Source organism: Sitophilus oryzae, unplaced genomic scaffold, assembly GCF_002938485.1.
Source record: "Sitophilus oryzae breed Bouriz unplaced genomic scaffold, Soryzae_2.0 scaffold_1716_pilon_pilon, whole genome shotgun sequence".
Lineage (NCBI taxonomy): Eukaryota > Metazoa > Arthropoda > Insecta > Coleoptera > Curculionidae > Sitophilus > Sitophilus oryzae.
In genome coordinates this window covers 299693-324680 of record NW_022146409.1, presented here as the reverse complement: position 1 = coordinate 324680, position 24988 = coordinate 299693, and the positions used below count along the sequence as shown (strand labels likewise).

At 32.1% G+C, this 24988-nt stretch overlaps 1 protein-coding gene across 4 annotated transcripts in view; it reads right to left on the bottom strand.

The window, feature by feature from the left end:
- Positions 1-5450: 5450 nt before the first annotated feature.
- The window catches only part of LOC115881312 (hormone receptor 4), a 190439-nt gene continuing 170901 nt past the window's right edge, over positions 5451-24988 (bottom strand). For all 4 annotated transcript variants that reach the window (XM_030898742.1, XM_030898741.1, XM_030898743.1 and 1 more), the window contains 3 exons: positions 18128-18320; positions 17591-17730; positions 5451-6843 (listed from right to left, as the gene is read on the bottom strand). In XM_030898742.1, coding sequence (XP_030754602.1) covers positions 6763-6843; positions 17591-17730; positions 18128-18320 — 414 coding nt within the window. In that variant the 3' untranslated portion in view covers positions 5451-6762. The remainder of the gene's footprint in view (positions 6844-17590; positions 17731-18127; positions 18321-24988) is intronic.

Sequence of the window (24988 nt, the reverse complement as noted above, 5' to 3'; positions counted from 1 at the left end):
AAATAAAACTTTTTAGCTACAGCGGTTTACAATAAAAATGGGTAAAATAATGTGAGATATATTTCAATAAAAATTATTTTGAAGCAGAGGCAGAGATAAAATAGACACAACAGAGATATTTTTCCTGTTTGAAGCTCTGCATAGACAATGAATGACAAGAGCTCTGTTTTTTCGTTTCTTATGATAAAAATCTAAAGCATAGATAAATGAAACAAGTTTAGATTGGAAAGTGCCCATAAGGACAATGTAAACACTATTTGGCGCTATTCTTGCAACGGTCGCGACCCAAAACTTTTGAAAATTTCGGAGCGATTCGGCTTTTTCCGGAATTATATCGCCAAATATTGTTTATTCAAATTTATTATTTTCGTTTAATTTTATAAATAAAATACAGTGTGTTGCATACAAGAAACTTTATTTTATATAAGGACGCATGTATGAAATACCTATGAAACATTGGAAACCGACGTTATACTACGATCCACGATGGTTTTTGCAGTTCACAGTTCACAGCACAGCTTTTTAAGTTTTTAATGCCACTTTTTCACAATTATCACCGGTTGGAGCAAATAAAACTTGAATTAAACTCACAAGATAGCAATAATTACTTTGAAAATGGATGCTATAAACACTTTTCGTAATTTCTTTAATGAAAGCGGTTTAGATTTTGAAAGATTATTATGATTTTTGAAGATTCTGACTTTGAAGAGAAAATTATTTCAGTTTTTGTTTATTGTTGTTCTTAGCGACCGCTATAGCAGCGCCAGATCGCGTATAACGGTCGCGACCCAAAATAATTTCGCGATCTAAAATTTTTACGGGCTTTCCAATCTAAACTTGTTGCATTTATCTATGATCTAAAGTTAAATAATGTGATTAATTATTGGATTAATTGATTATAGCGCCAAAATTAATGGGTGGAATTTAGTGGAACTAAAATTCATATAGTGACATCTTACGTAAATACTCTGTATTATAAAAAAAATAAATAGATATCTATAAAATTATAATTTTTATGACATCTAGTGTGGAATAGCAAAACATACTAAATATATAATAAAGATTTCTATAACATTCTACAGATACCTGTAATATTGTATATTGCTGACATCTGTTGACGAGTAGCTAAAGTGTTAAATAAAGGTAACTATAATTGTATAGATAATTTGCGTGACATCTGTTAACGAATAGCTAAACTTCAATGGAGTTTAGAATTAAAAAAATCCATATTATTAATTAGTTTAGAGAAATCTGTAATATTGTAGTTTTAAAAAAGAGCCATCTACAGTCGAAAATATTTAATAAGTTTTTGTTTACTTAACCTCAAAATAATGATATTTTTCGTTGTGATTTTTCGTTTATTTTGGACTTTATTCAAGAAAATCATGTGTTTGAAATGCAGTTTTCATATGGAAGAACTTATTATAGAAGTCTCATAATCCTGGTAGGACATGTATAGCAGAAGAAATGGATCCCAAGTAATTTATGTAATTACATGATATAAAGGGTAAAATTCTGATGTCATATCATGGGAGATATTCTCATAGAGCGGGTTTAAAAAAACACTCATTTAATAATCTGCTTTATTCACTAATAAACAAGCTCAGATAACCTTATTTTAATAAACATAACGGTAACTCAAAACGATGTATAATAAATACATCAGTAATCGATTTTATTTGCAAAAGAAACAGAACCAAATGGTCAATATACACCTACCTTTTCAAAACCCCACAATTTTTCTTTAATGACTTATATACATATAATATGTACCTAAATACATTGAATATGTTACATTATCATACATGGTAATTATATAAGTCAATTAAGAACAATAGGCAAGGAAGGCAATCACAATGAATACATTAGTCAATCACATACAGTTACAATAGTTTTTATGTATATATCTTTATGAGTTCTGTAACCTTTACAAATTTTATAAGTACAGCTAGATAACACATATCAGATTTACGACTCGACTGTAGTGTATTATTCAAAAAAGAACCAAATTTATGATGTTATATCACAGGAGACTTTGATTGGGTATGTCCGATATCAATTAACATTTCCTTCAGTTTAAATATAATTATTTGTATCTGTCTCTCTTGTCAATACACTAAAATCACTGTTAGTAAACATGATTTCCATTTTTCCAAAAATATACAAAGAATCCATGTTGCTGATCTCTGAATGGAAATAAATAATATAAAAATGGATCCTATATAATTTACAAAAAAGGAATAGTAGTAGTTCTATGTAAAATCCATAAAGGAACAATTTTTTTGTACACATACTTGGTTGCACTGGTAACTTTTACGTACAAAAATTGGCATTCATACGATAATACAACAATTATATGGACATTTGAACAACGCTGAAAATAAATAAATAATATAATATATACAACATTTTACAAAAATTGTACAAAATTGTAGAATTCTTTGCACGAATGCAGGCAGTGATATTGTTTCTTTTAACTAAGATATTGGAGGCAATATAAAAGTACAAAAAGGTCATATATAATAAAGAACAACAAAAACAGTATTTTTGCACACATATAGTTAATTTTATGATTAGTAGTAATACATGCTAAGTCGTTAAGGATTTCTTTTTCTTGTCCATATAATTTAGGTTATTACTCATTTACCCTTACATTTATCTTATATATTTTTATGTAAATATATTATATATACTTATAAGATATTTTTATAATGCAAGAATAATGGCATTGTAGCTTTATTTTTGTCATTTATTTAAGATGTATGTAAGGTGATGATGCGAAAATGATTAAAAAAAGAGATCTGAATTGGCAGTGAAAAAGGTATATTGTTGACTTTGGTTATGGCAGTGGTTTGTTATATTATACAGTCTATATAGGATGGTTTTAAGATAATGCATGGTCTTGGTATATTTGATTAATCCCTTAAAAAATTATGTTTTTTGGGGTTTGTAGTTTATGCTCTCAATTCGAATATGAATATGCATACTAAATTTTGACATATTCTGGTCTGTTGAATATTTTTGATATTTATATTACCGTACAACTAAGTACTAAGAATTTTTTTAAATGTCGTGCTTAATGTTTGGTTACAATAATTACGCTAAATACATTTAACTTTGAGCTTATGTTTCAATCAGATTTTAAATCAGACTTATTAAGATATGACAAGATGACAAGTACTGAATAATATATCAATTAATTGGGATTTTTTATTATCCAATATTCATGCACTTCATAAAATGTCTACTTTCGATGCTCCTTAAGTAATAAATATTTTTAATCGAAGATATGAGTAAATATTAACTGAGGAAAAGCTACAATGCCACATCTTACATAAACAAGGCAACTTACTCAGACTTATGTAGCGGAATTCCGCAAGATAACTTTCGTCTAATAAAGGATGATCGTCCTTATCTTTTTACCCAGCTTACACTACACTTATAATATCTTTTACTAAGCGCAGTACCTACAATATCTGCCAAAAATCGAGAGGGTAGGTAGTAGAATAGCGTGGCGTCCTGCTAACACTTGACAGGTATTGTATTTACTAACAAGGAATGATTCCATATGCAATCTATATTTGTATATACTTAGATTTCGTGAAGGCCCATGTTGCAGTCTATTCCAATCTACTACCCGTTTAAAAATAAAGGTTAATCAGGACCTTGCCAGTTCAGCTACTAACGCATCGTGGCAAAGCAATTTGTACTTCATACATTCAGATGTCTGTTGTAAGATTTGTTTCTTAGTTTTTAGACATTTTTATTTATAAAGTGATTTTCAAAACGACTACGTTTCGGAAAGAGAGAAAGAGGACGTCTAAAAATAATTAGAAAATAATTTTTTGTTTTGTCTAGATCCCATTTTTTCAGAATTTTGATGCGGAAATAGGTCGGTTAGTGTGACGTCATCGAATGGAGTGCATTTAGAAAACAACATTGAAATCAACACTTAATTTGAAGGTTATATTCTGCTGTCTAAAATACGCTGCAACGTATATGTTTGGAATTTTTAATAGTTATTCCTTATATTCAATAACAAAACTTATGCCGATTCTTGAAATAATTATAATAAAAACTTTTTTTTAATTAATATATATTTTTGAAGTGAAATTTCTATACGTGCCATAGGAGTAAAAATTTAAGGCCGTGACACACCATGGCCTTGACCTGGTATGACCTTGACCATGCCTTGAGGCATGAGCTAGCAAAAAAAGCAGTAAGGATAACGCAAACACCAAAAAACATCTGATTTAAAGCTAAGAAAAGCATTATAATAAATTCTGGTTGTGTGCTAGGAAGTAAATTTTCATGTATATTTTCATCGATAGGTTTATAGCTTCTGAAAAACAGTCTAGGTAAAGCATTTAACTCATTTGCTAGCTCAGAATTGGAATTATTAGAGTTAAGCAAGTCGTCAGTGAAACGTGATAACCTGCTAACTCCATTTTTGACTTTAAGTTAATAATACGTTTAATACATCATTTTTACGAATTTTTAACGAAATATTAAGTTTTATTGTTCCCCAACAAATATTATTGTTATCTCTGTATCATATTAACGCACGAACATACTTGCTACATGTGTACATATTTTTTTGTACCGTTTCTTTTCTCTCCTCTAAAATTAGGAATAATGGAGTTAGCAGTTTATCACATTTCACCGACGAACTGGCATTTTCATCGGAGGATATCGTCATATTTATTTCAAACCAATAATCAACGAGAATATTCGTATAATTTAACAAACGGTGTTACTTTAAACCACTATAAATATCTTTGAATATAACATTTATATTAAAACAGCATTATATGTCACTTTTTCAAACATGTACTTTAAATCCTCCAATTTAATAGCTGTTAGTAAGAAGTCTCACTTCCAATATGCTCACATAGTGTATACACTGTTTTTTTTTGACGATATTCAAGTTCGTTTTTTTTATTTAGGTATATACTGTATGCTATTATTTTTTTAAAATGCGTTTCTAACTAAATTCTCAGAAACAAAATGATAAATTGGTTCCATTTATTTTTTGATATCATGTCAACTATGCTTAGGGATGAAATTAATCAAGCAATTAAGAAAAGCAGAATCATGTAATACAGTCAATGTAATACCTTGTGACGTCACCACTAACCAGAGCTTTTGTATCAATTATAAATCATATTTATATAAATATATTATTATTTATTTATATTGCAGGGTAAAAAAAAATCAAATATATTAGAGTACATTTAATGGAAAAAATGAGATCTAAAGAGTATATCTATTAAAGCGATCAAAAGGTAAACTGGGTAATATAGTGCATAAAGAATGCAAGTCTTATTTTCATGGAGTATATAGCTATGTAGGTAGTTCCAAAACTTGTAGACTACATCTACTATAATATACAATTGGTAGCATTCAAATTCGTATGAAAATTTTAATAACGAAGTAAAATAGATATTTTGTGTTGATAACTTGAAAATGACTGTAAATTAGAAGTGAAAAAATGAAAAGCAAAACTACTAAAAGATTAGAGAGATGTATATTGAAAGAATTTAAATCGTATAGATGAGGTAAGTTGACACTTAGATGGATGATGATAATCAAATGAAAAAATTACGTGACATTTTAGTTTAAGTTTACCATATAAAAATCCCTACAGTGACAGTTGATCTTAAGCTATTTGAAGTCTTTCTTAAACGTTAGAACAACATTGTAATATTATAATATATATAATAAATATTATAAAAGTTAGTTTAGGCCAAAAACTACGAAAAAATTATGTCCATTATATTGTAGGTTTTACCTATAACAAGCGTTTGATAAATAAATATTTGCCAAATATATAATAAATATAGTTGAGTCTGAAACCTTTGGCGTTATATACAACACAACAAAATACTTATATTCTTATTTAGTTTAATATTATATACTTAATTTCTTATATCAATCAAATTGTCACTGTTATTAAGAACTTTAATGATATAGTAAGCTCAAACATGAAGCAGGATATGAAAAGGAAAAAAAGTGGAAGAATGTTATAGAGGGGTAGATATATTATATATAGACAGGAATTAATAGTGATTTTATGCATAAACAGTAGCTAAAAACAAATGTAAATCATACATTACAGAGTTATGAAAAAAAGTTAAATAATACCAGGTGTAAGTAATAGGGTATGATAGGTAAAACATTAAACATTATAATGTAATTTTCAATAAAATTGTTTATTTATCACCGCACACTTCACCATAAAACCTTTTGATCATATTGTTTAATATAAATGAGAAATATGAAAATGTGAACAGAAAATAGTAATAGTAGATCAAGAAATAATAGATGAACAAGAATGATTTACGTATAGAGGAAAAAATCATGTATAAATATGTCGAAGAAAAAATGAGAATCACAGTTTGCAGAGTTATGAAAAATGGATGATAAGATGAAAGAAATTAGAAATCAGTATAAGAATAACTTAAGAATGTGTGATTACTGAAATCCATTTTTGACTAGAGATTTTACGAATTTAAATGCTCGACCAATTTCACAAATTATCTGTCAACATCAGTCCAGTAGTACAATTTAAAACAATTTCTTGCTTCGAACGAAACATCGACATATAACAAAGAATAGGTGTGTGTACTTTCATAATATAAATCCGCCGCTTTTTCTAAAATATGTTTACGATTTTATTTATATACAAATCAACTTACACGCAATATATATATACTTTATTTAATTTTATTAATACGCCTAAAGTCGAGGAAAGCCTTCCTACTACCTCTGAATCGCCGAATTTAGTAAAAAAGGAACGTAAAACATCTTACTTTCTAATAGAAGAGATGCCGCAGACTGTATCTGAAAAATATAAAATACAAATAATTAGAAAAAATATAGAATAAAAGGCATAGAGTATGCAAATCTCAGAGAAATAAGTATGTATTTATTTTAACTTTTTCAGAAATTATTACCTATTTTGCATAAAAATCTCTGCGTAAACTTCAAATAAAGTTTTGCGGCTGTAGCCTGACAGGTTACAGTGGTGCCTGGGAGTGTGTTTTTGTTTTTGTATGGTTTTTGTCACATAACCCTAACCACAAATTTTCTTTGGCAGTTTTGAAAACAGGCACAACTATGACCTATCAGGCTGCAGCCGCTAGTCAAATAAAGTAGGATACGTATATTGAAGTATTTCATTTCATGTTCCTATACATGAAAAGAAATCTTCAAAAATGATACTAACCGGAGAATAACGGCTTTATTTTTTCAAAATACATAAAAGTAACTTAAAATTATTATCTACAGTGAAGTGACACTAGTTGTCATGGCAAGTTATAACTTGTTAGTTACTCATATGCCTAAATCAATTAGCATTGTGGAAAAATATTAACATACAAATATTATAATATACAGGGTGTCCCAGAAATAAGTACATATGTTTTAAGGCGTGGTAGATCTGGTCAAAAGAAATATCTTACCATACCAAATTATACCATTTTTAAAATAAGTTAAATAGTGATGGGTTGTTATTTAACTATCTGTTATTTTATAACAATTATTTATAAATAACATAACGCACCCGTTACTACTTCTAAAAAATAACAGATATAAAACAACGACACGTAGAGATCGGCCGCTCGTGAAACGAAAAACGAAGTCGGCGCTCTGCACCGTCACGAAATTTTATGCTGCTCGAAGCAATTTCAAAAAACAACTAGTATGGATGGAAAACATGTTATTTCGTCAACCATCGATACAGGCGGCGAGACAACGGACAACGGAGTGGGGAATGCGCTACGGCGAACGTAGCTGCTTCGGTCGATACCGTCTATGGTCGTATTGAGTTTGCAACAGCTTAAAAATAATAGGATATAAAAGAAGCAGGTTTTTTGAAACAGTTGCGGGCATAACGCCTGGCGGTCGAGATAACAGGAGTGGGAAAGGAACGCTGCTGCATCGGTCGATTGTCGATGGAGGCTCGCAACGGGTTGGAGAAGCAGTCATTTTAGATACGTTGTTTTTCAACCTGTTACAAGCATAACAGGGCGGTGGTCGAGATAATTGGAGTGGGAAAGGAACGCTGCTGCATCGGTCGATTGTCGATGGAGGTTCGAAACAGTTTGGAGAATAACGCATCAGTTGTTTTAGATAGTACATTGTTTTTCAACCTGTTACGAGCATAACGGGCGGAGGTCGAGATATTATGGCGCTGTATGTTTCAGTACTTACTTATTAAGTTTCAATATTTAGGTATTTATTTATTCTGAAAAATTTTCAGAATAATATTTTAAGATTTTAGAAAAATCTGGTCATTGATTAATCACGATCCTGCTTAAAGCCCTTGACGTAAAAAGCTGATTTTTGGAAAACGGATTGACTTTAGGGTGTAGAGGTTCGATAAGAAGGGATTTTTCGAAACTCGAATTCTAAGGGGGTGAAACTACCCTCAAGTATTAGAATATTTTTTATTTAAAAACCGGTGAGTTTTTCGGAAAAACTCTTAAAACACGTATATTTTATTATGTTGTTTTACATATTTTCAGATTTTTAAAAAATATATACAGGGTGTTTCATAAAATATGACCATTGAGTAATCACTATTCTGCTTAAACTGCTTGACGTTTAAAGCTGATTTTTGGCAAACGGATTGACTGTGGGGTTGAGGTTCGATAAGGAGGGGTTTCTCGAATCTCAAATTCCAACAGGGTGAAAACGCCCCTCAAATATTACAACGTTTGTTATTTAAAAAACGGTTAGTCTTTCGGGAAAACGTCCGAACACGCAAAATTTATTTTGTTTTTTTACATATTTTGAAATTTTTTCAAAAATCATACAGGGTGTTCCAAAAAGTTGAGTAATTGATTAACCACGATTCTGCTTAAACTGCTCGACGTTTAAAGCTTATTTTTGGCACATGTGAGAAAATGTTATCCAGTCTGTATGTTAATGGAAATTCTTGTGTTGCTTTATCATCACCATTAGAAATTATTAATTCGACGCGAACGAAGTCGCGGGTACACGCTAGTTTAAGTGTAAAATAAATTCGAACTCTAGTGTGTAGTTGGTTTACTTATGAAGAATATACTGCACATTTTCTTATATTGCTATTTTTTGACCGCAAATGGTAAAATCATAACTAAGAGCTTCTCGCCCGTCGAGTGAGATGCACCCTGTACACTGCTACTCAATTCAGGATCTACGCGGATCGAGGGGCAGGGCGTAGGTAGATCGGAATATATAGGTATAGACGAGTGGCGGAATTTTGGCTTTTTATATCGCAAATTTGTAAACAGCGCTTATTTGTAAACAACCACCGTTTTTAGAGAGGTATTTTAGATAACAATCGATATTTAGAAATGTTTTGACACCCTGGAAATACTACCACCGAGCACGTCATTGCATCGTCATTGTTGCAACTTGCAACTGCGTTAATACGCCTGGCGGTAACCGCCTCATACTCTTTCAGATATTTAGCAGTAAAATAAAGAAACCTGTTATTTTTAAGCTGTTATTTTAAGCTGTTTTTTATAAATAACTATAACAGTTTCAACTGTTATCTAAAAATAACAGTTTTGCCCATCACTAAAGTTAAATATAACCGAATAATTTAACTTTGAAAATTAAAAAAAATAATGACACTAATATGAATGTTGAGAACGGCTGGCGATAACCGGCTATTACGTTTTTTTTCACGAGGTTTTTGAGCTTATTTGACGCCTCAGGTGAATAAACAAGTGGCACTATTTTTTTTTTAATTTCCAGGTGATTGGCAAAAATATAAAAATTTTAACAATTTTTTTTTCGCAAAAGAATTAGGCGTTTTTCTGCGGCCGAAATATACTACCATTTAAAATATTTGCACTTATTTCTAGGACACCCTGTATAACAGTTCGATTTAGATATATTATTCTGATTATCGTAAAAGCGTTGTTACTTTAAGGTTTACCACAGTGATGTAAATAGTTTAATGGAAAATCAAATATATTAAAATGAGATAAAAGTTGAGTTGATTTCTTCTATGCGGTATTGCCGGATTTTGCATCAAAATTAGCGATGGGAACTATCGAATGAATTAGACTATCGAATGGTTAATGAATGAATGATTTCAACTATCGAATGGTTTTATTCGAATAAAATCATTCATTCATTTGTAAACTAAAGCATATGTGACAACCTCGCCGTGCGACTAAATGGTTATCGTTGAGCCACGACTATCGAATGCTTTTGATAAATGAAATTTAGTATTCGTTTGATTTTTGTATGCGTCAGTGCATTATTAGTTCTTCCAAATTTTTATAACTTCACCGTATAAATACTGTGCTATTTTTGCGTTTACTAAAATAGTTAAAATACTAAAATAGTAGTTATTTTTTAATTTTATTTATTGACGATTGTGTGCATGTGCAGGTGGTCAAAATTTTTCCGAAAAGTTGTGTGGTTTTCCGTAGTCCGATCTTTCAATTATTTAATTTTATATGGTATATGGTCTATTTTTTAATGGGAAATTTTGAGAAGTAGCAATTTTTAAGAGAGATGAGATGAACTTAAATTAATTTTAAAAGTACATATTTGTATTTTAGATGTTTTAATAATATGAATTAGTTGAACTTAATAATCATATTAAAGTAATGTGGTTAAGTAAATGGTTATCGAACTCAAACTATGGGGTGAGAAAATTAAAATGAAAGTTTTACACGTGCCAATTTAAAAAAAAAGTTAACGATGTTTGTATTTTGTTTATGCTAATTCTCTTACATGTAGTTTTTGCGAAGAAATATTTCATTTATTTTTTAAAGTAAATGCCAGTAAAAGTAAATATAATTTTTAAATAGTAATATAAAGCACCTAATATAAATAATTTTGATTTCTAATTTTTTATTTATATTTTCCTTCCATTACACCGCTTGCTTAGAAAATTAGTAAATGTTTATATTTCATGATTTTAAAATTTGTTGTTAATATAACAAATTAGTTCTGTAATTATTATTATTTAATAAACCAACGTTGCCAAAAAAAATTAGAGACTATATTATTTTTAAATAGGATCTAATATAAATAATTTTGACATCTAATTTGTTGTTTATATTTTGCTACTACTTAAAAAAAATATTTATATTAAATGATTTTAAATTTTGTTGTTAATAGGTATAACAAATTATTACTGTTATTATTATTTATTAAACCAGTCTTTGCTTAAAAACATTCAAAATAATTTTCCTACATCCAAAATAACAAGTATTATTGCAGTGTAACAACAGAATATTAATAAAAAAATTCAGAATATATAGACATACTATCCCTAACTAACTAAAGCCAAACAATAATATTCTTTGCTAATATCAACTAATACAAAAATATGGCAACAGCGCCCTTCATAATGTATTTTCTGTGTAAATACTAGCACCTCAATAAAAAAAAATGTGTCCTTATCTGTATATGACTCCGCAAAAAATCAAAGATGCCGGCTTCTTTCATAGCATTGCCACCGACCGCTTTCTCGGAAAAAAACCTACGTCGCCGGGCGACAACTAAAATTCAGTTAATATTTTATTATAATCGATCCTGACGAATAAATGAATTTCATAAATGAATGAATTTTATAAATGAATGAATTTTACAAATGAATGAATTTTATAAATGAATGAATTTTATAAATGAATGAATTTTATAAATGAATGAATTTTATAAATGAATGAATTTTATAAATGAATGGTTTTTGCTGCCGAATTACTAGAATACAATATTTCAAGGCAGATGACGGATCTATTCGATAATTTTTATTCGAATAGTTTTCAACGAATGTTTTCTTACTAACTATCGAATTATTCGAATGAATTGCAACTATCGAATGTTTCGATAGTATTCATTCGATAGTTCCCACTACTAATCAAAATTTCAAACCGTACAAACCGTACAAACGCGGAAGCGTTTCATCTAGGATTGGAACTTTATTTTTTACAATTAGTTACTCATTTTACTACAACTGTAATAGATTATATTTAGCTTCATTCTATCTTAATTTCAATAGTATACATGGAAGTTTTTAACTTTATTTTTTTCAACACATATTTTCCTACACAGGTAAAAACCGGCAATACTGTGTGCCGCTTTTTATTTTGCCTCTCTGTCAATCGGTTGTTTATATTTATCTCTGTCGCATGCGTTAAAATACAGACCACGCAGATGAAGTGCCCAGGATGGTAGTAGAGTCAAGCTAATTTATTTATATGTATACGTATTTCATGTTTACGTATTTCTATGAGCACCCTGCCCTGCATAGTTTTTTAACGGTTACAATAAAAAATTATGTTGAATATGTTTCCTAACAGTTAGGCATCATATTACCATTATTACCGAAGCTAGCTTATTTAATTTCCAGTTAAGGAGAAGGTACCACAATTATATATCTAAATATAGTTTTTGCTTTATCAATAATTTATGTATTTAGTAAAACACTCTGTTTGATTATTATTATCCAAAAATTCTGGCATTTTCAGTTGTCTCACGATGATTCGTATTAAAATAAAATTTAATCCTGCTATATCTAAAATTAGCAACGCTGATTCACACTGTTTACAGAGAGCAATAAAGACACAAGTTAAAAATCTACATAAAATCAAGCGGGAACTGAAGTAATGCCCCGGTTTAAAGCTTAATCTAATCTTTGCCGCGGTGTACATACTTGCCTATACAGTGTCCGCAAAAAAACCGTATTAAAAGATTTAAATGGGATTTTCATAATACTGAAGATAGTTAAAATTAGGCAAGTCAATTAGTTTTTGCTTCAAAATAAAACACTAAATCACCACAATACACCAAAACACTTTTACTTTTGCACTGGACGCGCGTTTCGCTAACCATGTTAGCATCATCAGCAGATGATAAAGACTTGATCATCTGCTGATGATGTAGATGCAGATGATTGACACAGAGGACATTTCTTGGGGCTAAGTTTCAAACCAGAGCTCGCTAGTCGCTTGAAAACTTCTTCCAAATCCTTCAGATGGTCGTCAAAAGATTTCCCTACCACTATAATGTCGTTACACTAAACAGTTGGTCCAGGATAGTTCCTTTAACACAGATTCCATTAGTCTTTCAAAGGTAGCTGACGCGTTGCACAATCCAAAAGGCATGAGGGTAACTTGCCACAGTCCGGAGCCCAGCGAGAACGCTGTCTTCTTTCTGTCTCTCGACGCCATGTCGACTTGCCAATATCCACTTTTCAGATCTAAGGTGGAGAATATTGTGGACCCCGCCAGTGTGTCTAGAGTATCGTCTATCCTCGGCAGGGGATAGCTATCCTTGATAACATTATTAAGCTGCCGATAATCAACACAGAACCTGATGGTGTCGTCCATCTTCTTTACTAGTACTACCGGCGATGTCCACGGGCTGTTAGATGGTTCGATGACACCCTGTTCTTTCATTTATCGAAGGATCTTGTCAGCTTCTTCACGTTTGACGAGTGGAAGTCTTCTCGGATTTTGTTTGATTGGTCGTGCATCTCCGGTATCAATGTTATGTTGTACTAAAATGGTACGATCTCTCTGCCCTGCTTCTCCTTGATTAAACACATCTTGGTACTTGATTATCAGATTTCTCAATTTTCTACTATCTTAGGGAGATAATCCCTTAACGTCTACTAGCGCCTTCACCTTTTTGTCCGGAATTTTTGAAGCTGAAACTTTGGAGGTTTCCATACTCCGAATAACTGAGGAGACCGAGCAATAGTACCCGCACAGGGTTCCCTTCTTCAAGGACGCTGAATAATAATTAGTGTTCATTACTCTCACCGGTACAGTCTTCTTCGCTCGTAGCATGCCTTTTCCTACAGCGATCCCTCGTCCTATTTTGCTGTCATGGTTCCTTGGTTCCAACAGAATAATATTTCCATTATTTATTTTACCTTCCAGGCAACCATCCAAAAATATCTCACAGCGCTCAGGGATCGAAACATCTTCTGCGACCACCACGCGAAGCGTCTCGTCACATTTTCGATGAAGAATGACTCTTTCTCCTCCAGGTTTTAAGGATATCCGGCCTGATGATTGTTTTGGTCGCACCGGTATCCAACAGCATGATCCATCCGCGAAACCATCCACAAAAATTCTGTTGAACTTGTGTTGTAGCGATGCGACTTGAGCAGTTCTCGTTGGAACCTGTTGGGTACTGCTCGATATGTGTCGCTTTGATTCGACACTTGACGAAGCCGTGTTCACGTCCCCTTTTCTTTACACTGACGTCTTACGTGTCCTGCCTGGCCGCAATTTCAGCAACAAGTCGGTCCTTTTTTGGACATGGTTAGCGAAAGGCGCGTTCAGTGTAAAAGTAAAAGTGTTGTGGTGTATTGTGGTGATTGAGTGTTTTATTTTGCTGTGTAACACCAAAGGTTCCAACCCCCAACTGTAACAGTTTTTGCTTAAACCAAAAATTAAGTATACCATAGCTGCGCGGTTTGATTTACCTGTTAAAATTGCGATTTCTCATTTGAAATGTCAAAAGGTGTTTATTAAAACTTTTGAAAATGTTATTCGAAAAGTTCTTTAGAAAAGTTTTTAATGTTTATTTATTTTTGAGTTTTACATTTACTCTTAAATGCCATTTAAATTAAACTCTAACTAATAAAAAAAATAGAATAATCTGTCTAACGAGAGGATAAATAACAGTGATAATTGTGCCTGTCATTTTAACTCATAGGTAAATTGTATTTTCTGCCATTTTTTGGATTTGATATTGTCGAAATCTTCTCTGACTCCTTTGACAGACTTACGATCTACTATACTCGTCGAAGAATACTAAAACTATTTTTTTTGTAAAACTGTTACCCTAAATAAACTTTTTATCAAAAAGTGTTTATTTAGTGTTTATTAGTGTTTTTTAGTAAAGATTTTGAAGTAATAGTTGTTATTGGTATTAGAAGTAAGTAATATTTTTGCGATCCAACCATATTCGAAAAATAAACAAAAATATATAAATTATCTTCAGGCGACAGAACTTGGAAGGTAGATAAAAAATAGTGAAACTAAAAAATAATTCAGGTCAGGGTGTTTTCCAACAGTTAGTAAGAAATTCAAATATGACAGGTAAACCAAGTAAACTAAATGCATTACATTATTTTCCTGTCACTATTAATAAAAAATCCCATTTCATTGAGACTTTTTGCGGACACTGTATAATACGTATTTGTGACGTAACCGAATACCTAGCTCTCCAAATAAACGCGATACATATATTTTAAGAGCGCGGATGGGCCGTATCTAGGCCACCAGATATTTTTGAAATTCAAGCGCGAGGTTGGGTTATTGACCTTATCCTTCTTTTAGGATTTGTCACAATGTTTGGTAGGCGGAAGTGATGGTCTACCAGGAAAAAAATCGCCAGACATACTGATTCGCTTATAGTTATGTAGGTTACATGAATTATTTTTATCTTTTTTGTGATGGGAAGATCGGATACTGAATTATTTATACTTTCTAGTAATTGGTAATTGTTCTGATTTTTTATCAAATATATCAATAGAATTTCACTAATAACTTTAAATTACACGTTTTTTTATGTATGGTAGCTGGTGATGCATTCGAAGTATATTTTTCTATCATTTGTGCTCAAGCCTTTCATTGGTAGGCTGTTTGATGCGTTTTTAATTTTGTTGTTTTCTAATGTTTGGTTTGGTTTGGTAATGTTTGATTGCCGTTTGAGGGATTTAACAGTGTTGATGTTTAGTATCTACATGAAGCAATTAAGAGAGGGTTGAACCATGAGTGTAACATTTTCTACACTTATGTTTTTTTTGGTGATAAATAGTTTTTTTTACATTTATTTTCAAAAATATTTCTTCTATTTGTAATTATTACTTTGCGTTAACTCAAATTCTCTTTCTTGATTTGTTAGTTTGTATAATATTTCTGTTTTAAGAGTAATTGTTTTGGTGCTTTCTTTCTTTAAACTGTTTATATACGGTAACAGCAAAACAATTTCCGATGCACGTGATCAGCTTTGAGTGACAAGCAATGGCGACAGTGCTGCCAGATTGTGATGGATTTATGAGATGAATATTAATGTAAAATGGGGAAACAATATATTTATTATATCATTTTTTAAAGATGTTTACGCTTTATTTTTAATATAATAGTATTTTAGTAACTAATTTATTTATTAACAGTAGTCGCTAACATTCACAGTAGAAATATTTAAATTTAAGACAGGAGCTACTCGCTACAAATCGTAATAAATAGAAATAACTTTTTTGTCATGTTCTCGTTCATAATAGTTTATCAGGAAAGTTACAAGCTCTTTTCTTCGACCGTTTAAATGCTTTGGCATATTTTCATCACACAATTTCAAGAAATGCAATACAAAAACTCGGAAATTAAGTTCTTAAAAGAACTATTTGTGCTTAAAAGTACATTTTTTTAAAAAAGACTATGAAAATCTGCAAAAAAACGAGAATTACTCCCAAAAATTCAACAACAACACGATATTATACAAAATAATGACTGACACTATGATAATTGTCAAATAATAAACGACAACGTTGCTGACCACAGCGCAATCTGACCAACATGGCGATAATAAAATTCGGTTTAAACTAATTTCTGCAGCTTTAATCTAAATAAAATATCTGTTATAATCATTTGGTCTATAAAGTAAAATGAAGAGCAGCTCCCTATCTTAAATTACACAACAAATTTAAACAGTTTTGTCAAAATTTTATTTAGTCAGGTTTATAGGCTTTAGTGTCAATTTCGATACGATTGATGACGTGCATCGGAAAATGTTTTGCGTATACCGTATGTGTCTTATTTCATAATGTTGTAGTTGAAAATTTTAAAACTAAATAATTCAAAAACAAAAATACGAGTAGCGGAAAAAAGGACCAAAATACCCTACATATATGCTTATTCTCTGCATTAAGTTCATCAGACCGAAGGGAACAGCCATTCGACGACCGGTTTCGGAGAGTTTTCTCCATCGTCAGGCCGACTTTGCTGTAACAGTGTAACCCTCGATCTGACTAACGAAAAGCAGAGAATACAAAACGTACTACTATTGCGAGAGTGCTAGACGCTCTACGCCATCTAGCGGTAGCTGTGACAATCACAGATCGTACCGCCAAAATTAAAACCAGCGGCCTACTGGACAAACATGCTTGCTTCATCCACGTTAGCGTAGATGGAGCTAAGAAGGCTTAGGTAGGGTATATATATAATAAATAAATAAAAATACGAGTAGCGGAAAAAGGGGCCAAAAAACCCTACATTATGCTTATTATCTGCATTAAGTTCATCAGACCGAAGGGAACAGTCATTCGACGACCGGTTTCGGAGATTTTTCTCCATCGTCAGGCCGACTTTGCTGTAACCCTCGATCTGACCAACGAAAAGCAGAGAATAGCTGAAGATGAAGCAAGCATGTTTGTCCAGTAGGCCGCTGGTTTTAATATTGGCGGTACGATCTGTGATTGTCACAGCCACCGCTAGATGGCTACGGTAACGTGGATGATGAAGCAAGCATGTAAATAATTTTCTTTACCAGAATTAACTAGAATATATTGTTGTTATTTTGATTGGGGATGTTCAGTAATGGTAGAACTAAGGTATCTTACCTCTGGTAATCTAACTAGTAAGTCTTGAAATCTGGTAACTTGTTGAGGATACATATGTTGTGTGTAAACACGTAGGCACGTCATGTATCGCTCATGGATCGTTTCCAGTTCAGTACTACCCGAACCACTGGCAGGTTTTGCTGAAAAAGGCAGTTTTGCTTTAATTCCTCTTTAATAACAAATTTTCTATAATAAAAGACAATAAACAAACATAATCTTTATGAATTGAGACTTCACCCTGTTATGGGTAAGTTTTTTTCCAGTTGGCTTTTTTATTTATAAAATGATAGCAATCCTCATTACATAGCCATCTTTGACGCCTTTTTTTTCAATCATATTGTATAATGAAAAGAAGACAAGTAAGGACTGAAATGAATAGATTGATAGACATAATAGATTATATGCAAGCAATTTTATTAGTTATTTTTTAATAATCTCCTTTTGCCTGTAAGCTTCGAAACCGAGAAAAAAATGATGTTAAAAATATTAAAAATAAAAAAATAAATCTTTGATTATGATCATTGAAACCAGTTGTACCTTGATTAAGCATGGTGATAACTTTAAGGCACACGTATTCCTCCATGGTGAGTTTGATCTGTCGAAACATGAGCGTCACATGGGTGATTTTTTCGATCATCAGTCCGACGTCTTGTCGTAGCTGTTCGATGGTTATCTCGCGACCCATCATGGACGTCAAACAGTTTTGCAAAGTGCATAGGTTGGCCTCCACCTGAAAACAAAGAAAAAATATTTAGTCCTGATAGTAATTCTATACTTATATAGGGTGACAATTTGAAAACGAACAGTATTTAATAATACCTCTACCGATGACGAAGTATGAAAATTTGGCGAAATACGTCAATTTACATGTCAAGGGGGACAATTTTTGAGGCATTTGTTGTCGTTAACCCTTTGACCCCCAGGGCACCTACCTCTAAATCAAAGTATTTTTCAATGTAAAAAATACTATTTTTCAATACATCTATAGTGTTCATCATGGAAGTTGAATGCTTACATAATCACGATTTATTTTCATCCTGGCTTTAAAACAAGTTTAGAAATTGAACGCAATCAACGAAGTAACAACCTTTAACGAATACAGATCGCAATTTTGAGCACCATTTAATTATTTATTAGATATCGGAAAAGTATATTTGAACAATTTCAAAATACTGTTAAACAGGAAGTAACAAACGATGATGGAACAATATGATAAATCCATATAATTGAATATTTGGTCTTTTGAATTTATAAAAATGTGTAGAACTTTTTACTACTAATTTTAAATGTATTTTATTGTATATTGAATACCTACGAACTAACATTTTTTGGAATAAAACTAGTTTATGTTACTTTAATATGCGTTTTATTATCTAAATTTATTACGAGCACGTAACCTAATCTATATATTTTTTTAATACACTTAGGTATGCAATAGATAAATGAGGAAACCTTCAGATTAAATCCATCTATTTCGCATCTCGTTTTGAATAATCTCACATTATTCTGGGAAACGAACTTGAATATCGTCAAAAAAAACAGTGTGTGCACTATGTGCCCATATTTGAATTGAAACATGTATGAAAAAGTGACATAATATAATGATGTTTTAACATAAATATTATTTTCAATTTATTTCTGTAATCTGTACATTTTCTGTTTCCTCAATAGCCTGCAAATTTTGTGGAATACCACCCAAAATACCTATGCAAATTTTACTAATTTATTATTTTTATTTATTATTTATTTTAGTAATGGGAATAATTGAATTATTTTCACCATCGAATAATTAGTAATAATTCATATTTCACAATCGAATTAATAATTCGAATTATTTAGTAGAATTATAAATTTAACCTAAAAATAAATTCGTCCCAGCTAGTGCTCGTCTAGGGGCTATTTTAAACAAATCTGAACCATTGCCATACCTATATTCTATCACCGAATAAAGAATAAAAAAAAATTCTTTATTCAATGTATTCTATTAACTGTGCCGAAGCCGTATAATAAATTCAACCATAATTTAAAGTTTTAAATTTAAAAGTGTCGAGTTTATGATTGTTATTGTTATGGCCTTTTATAAACATTTCAATTCCTATTGAAAACCTCATATCTAAAATAAAAGCTTCTTCTAAAACGGTATAAGTATGTCCTTGTTTACGTGCGGTTCGTATTTCTTTTTATTTTATCAGTTGCAATCAATAATTATTTAGATAAAAGAAGAAAATTAATTTTAGTGTTCGGCAGGTGTTCGGTGAAATTTGGGTGAGATTGAAATGAACCAAATAATAGTATTCTTTCGTTCTGAACGAAATGAGAATTTTCACTTAAACTGATTTATTCCTACGTGGTATAGGAAATAACAATGATTTCTGGATTTTTCTATATCGGATCGTTCCTTTCTTTGTCGATTCCCTTTATAAATCAGTTTAAGTGAAATTTTTCAGTTCGTTCAGAAGGAAAGAATACTACTAATAGTACTAATTAATAATATTCGTCCATTAAGAGGTTATGTTTTATGTTCATTTGTAATTCGGTTACCACAGATATAATATAAAATACTACTAATTTTTATCTCGATTATATCGAAAAAGATTATCGAATTAGTCGTATTAATTAATTCGAATTTTCCCAACACTAATTTATTTTACTTTTATGCAAATGCTTTTTCTTCTTCTTCTTCTTGCTTCACGATGACCACGCGCCTTTCGACGGCCAGTCAGAGTCTATTATTCTTTGATGCAAATGCTTAATAATGTTAAGACTCAAATTTATTTAAGAAGAGAAAATTTTTTGAACCTAACCAAAAATTCGTATTTATGGTGATTTATAGTTACAGTAATTTTGTTAAATTATACGAATATTCTCATTGATTATTGATTTGAAATAAATATAACAATCTCCTCTATTGAAAATGCCAGTTGCTTAATTCTAATTCTGAGCTAGCAAAAGATCTAGATCCTTTACCTAGACCGTTATTCAGAAGCTGCAAACCTATCGATGAACATATGCATGAAAATTTACTTCCTAGCATACAACCAGAGGATATTGGTAGACAGGAATAGTATCAAGTTTATTATAATTATTTTCTAGGAAAAACTTTACAGTTACAGTAATTTTGATAAATTATAATATACATTTTGATAATTTAAACGAATATTCTCGTTGATTATTGATTTGAAATAAATATGACAATGTCCTCCAATAAAAATGTGAGTTGCTTATCTCTAATAATTCGAGTTCTGAGCTAGGAAATGAGCTAGATCCTTCATCTAGTTCGTTATCCAGAAGCTACAAACATATCGATGAAAAAATGCAGGAAAATATACTTCCTAGAACACAACCAGAGGATATTGGCACACAGGTACAGTATCAAGTTTATTATAATGATTTTCTGATCAAATGTTTTTTGGAGTGTGTGTTGCAGATCCTTGCCACTTTTTTTCTCGCTAGCTCGTGCGTCGTGTCAAGGCCGTGGCGTGTCAAGGCCGTGGCGTGTCACGGGTTTGAACTCCCCTCGCGCGTAAAGAAGTTTCACTTCAATAATCATATTAGGTCTTTAAATTTCGGTTTGTTTTGACGCTAGTGATATCAGCCGACAAATATAAATAATATAATAATATACTGATTGACAAAATATATACTGATTGCGAGACAAATAAACAAAATCAGAATAGCCAACTGTTTGAATCATTGTTAATGTTCGTGTAAACTAACTATGGATGGAACATTTAAATTATTGATCTGATGAAGAACAGTAGAACCAGTCAACTGGCATAAATGTAATTGCAAAATCATAACAGTCCAAATACCGCTGACAGAATGGCTATAGGAAGAAAGAAAGAAGCCTTTCCCTTTCACATAACGCCGTGTACTACAAGAGCTCTCTCGGAAATTTTGACGAACTAACGGCGCACAACATCCTAGATGTTGTGTTGTGTATCACGTCACGCGATCCACCGGTACCACTAAAAGGAAAAGTAATTTAACGGGCTGCCGAGTGGAGAGTGCCGTTACGCAACCGCAACAGGGGGCGACGTACCGTTACGTAAGAGCGATAGACCATAGAAGAAGTTGAAGAACACAAGTCGTGCTTTGCGAAGAAACCGCTTCGTTTTCTATGTCTGAATGCGATGGTTCGCACGCGGTTTGCGGTGAAAGTAAAAGTGTTTGGTCTGTGGACGGTGTGGCACAACCTCAGAGTAAAATGAGATATATATTTATAGAACATTTTTAACGCAGATGCCGATGCTGTCTTTTGAAAAGGCAGTAAATAAGCTTGAACATTGTACTAAATTACAAGAAAATACTTATTTTAGCACCCCTTGACCAATGTTTAACGACCATCTAAGATGATATGATTTGATCCGTAGAAGTAAGAGAAACTAACATCACTAGAGTTACTCTTTAAATAATTATTAGGATCACCGAACTGATCGAACTATGTTAAACGAAATGAAACACAAAGATGTTATGGTAGAATGTAGAGAATGTTTAGGAGAGGGCTTAATCACCTATCTCTGTTGTATTCTCCCTTCTTGAGTTATGGCAGGTTATAACTCATCATACACTCCCAGGGCTTTGATAAAAGCTAGTATCTTAGACGACTCCACATAAGCCAGCTCTCCATCTTTGACATCAGCCATACCAAAGTTTATGGCACGAACGGTTGTCGTCTCGGAGCACTCAGTGATAAGGTGTTCTGGTGTTTTCCCATTTTCCCCACAGAATCTGCATTCGCCGTTGTTTCTCAGCTTCAATCTACTGAGGTGTTCGTTGAGGAGACAGTGTCCTTTTAGAAACCCCGTGACAATCCGAAGATTGTTCTTGCTGAAATCAAGGAAAATCTTTGATTTTTCGCAGTCGTAAGTTCTGAGGAACTTTTTCGAGTATTCGAGACCGTTGGAGGATTCCCATTCCAGGTTACGGATGGAGTCCTCCAAGTTCTTCATTTCCGCTTTAAGCTGGTTTCCGCTTGGAAAGCAAAAACGTTCTGGTCCAGTTAGTGGAGTGTTCGATCTTTTTCTGGTTGGATCGTTTGCTTTTTCATTGCCTTCTATCCCTTGGTAAGCGAGCACCCAGAGTAGGAGGACTTTATTTTCTTTGCTTAATTTGTTCAGCTTCTCTAGGCATTCTTTGCCAACTTCGAATTGATGGTTACTGAGTTGATCGCTTTTAGTGCTGCTTGACTATCGGATAAGATAGTTATTCCTTGTTTTCGATAGTTCCTATCTAAGATAAATTGTATGCATCTTTCGATAGCGTATATTTGCCTGATAGCAGCCTGAAGAATGCTGGGGTAGGGGCCGTGTAGTACTTAGTTTTCGGTTCAAATACTGGCTATCCATGTCTTAGAGGTAACGTAAGATCTTATGGTAACGTCAACTTCTTTAGATTGCTAATGACGACAACCACGAATAAGAATTGTCAAGCGTTATGTCTGGTGATGAGCCACGGTCTATTAAATTAAGATCAATAAATAAAATTGAGTCACTTGAAATGTGGTATTACGTATATGGTTGAGGATATCATGGACCGAATACACCACTAATGAAGACATATTGAGAAGAGCAGGGCGGGAATACAACTCATGGCTCATGGATATTGTGAAATACAGAAAGATATCGTATCTGGGCCACTTTCTGGAGGCTGGGCGGTACTTCATGGAAAAATTGAAAATCGTAGAGGATCTGGAAGGAAACAGCAATCCTGGCTGCGACATCTGGGAGTTTTGTTGCTTAACATCAGTGTCGAGTGTAGGATGCGGCCACTTACATTGGAATGCCAAGAGAAGATGGAACAGATGACCCCAGCATGCGTTTGGCATATGAGACAAAGCCATGTGCAGACAAATCTGCACATGACCATGTCCGTCAATTTCATCAGCTCTTGATATCTATTGAGCTTGCAATGTCCTGTTAGTAGATCCACTAGAGTTTTAACAGTCTTCTTGTCTCTGCTTATCAGGTATTACCCACTAGTAGATATAAAAAGCATTTTTGGTAAACTCTGTCTCATATAGTTTCTGAAAAATAAAATTAATTTTCTTAAGAAGGTGCGATTAAATTTATATCTCCGAAACTAAAGTTCCAAGAAAAGTCGTAATATATCTAGAAATTCATATACCCACTAGTAGATATAAAAAGCATTTTTGGTAAACTCTGTCTCAAATAGTTTCTGAAAAATAAAATTAATTTTCTTAAAAAGGTCCGATTAAATTTATATCTCCGAAACTAAAGTTCCAAGAAAAGTCGTAATATATCTACAAATTCATTTACCCAGTAGTAGATATAAAAAGCATTTTTGGTAAACTCTGTCTCAAATAGTTTCTGAAAAATAAAATTAATTTTTTTAAAAAGGCCCGATTAAATTTATATCTCCGAAACTAGTTCCAAGAAAAGTCGTAATATATCTACAAATTCATTTACCCACTAGTAGATATAAAAAGCATTTCTGGTAAACTCTGTCTCAAATAGTTTCTGAAAAATAAAATTAATTTTCTTAAAAAGGTCCGTTTAACCTTTGCGCCTGTGAATGTTTGCTACCATTGCCTGTGCCACCATTCTATAGAGATATATTGGCCATCTACTGTCTTGTGGACATTCTTGTAAACATTTTTACTTGTTTTTGGACCATTAGATCTGGCGATGTTTTGTTTTTAATTATACACAATATATACACAAGTGGAGACCAAACCATACCGGAATTTCATTTCATAAATTGCCAATGTTTGTTTTTCAAAAATTCTTATAAAATTATAGAGATATCTAAGAGGAGACGGTACTAGATTTAAGTCCAAAGAGACTACGAAAAAAATACAATTTATTGTAATAATAGTCTAATACGTTCTTCGTGGCCAGTTTGTGGGAACTAAAGTAAGACAGTAAGAGGATTTTCAAAGTATAGGAACAAAATATGAGAGTCTTTTTTAAACCAGCTGGAGTTATAAATAAAAAAACTTGAATTATAGCTTAAATATCCAAAATGAATGAGAAAATTGGAGGGCGGCATTTATATTTACTTAGGTCTGGAAATGCTGATGTATCTGTGATGAAAATGAATAAAAATCATGAAAATGCTGTTATCTCTTTGTGTTTTTGTACAAAATAGTAAACTATTTAAAGCAAGTAATGATTTGAACCAGCACCAAGTGTAGGTACAAATCCAGTATCGCAAGGATGTGCATGATAACTAGGATAGCCAAAAGAGTTTACAACAAAATCTCACTAAGGTAGATAGAGTAGGTCACGTGGTGAGCGATGATAAGTTTAGCTCTCTTTAACAATACCGTTAAAAGAAAAGTGCAAGCTGATGAAAAAATTAAAGTAGATTATCTTGAGATGGCAGTTTCAAAAATTGACATTCTCTGGGTTATTTAAAAATAGAAATTGCAAGAAA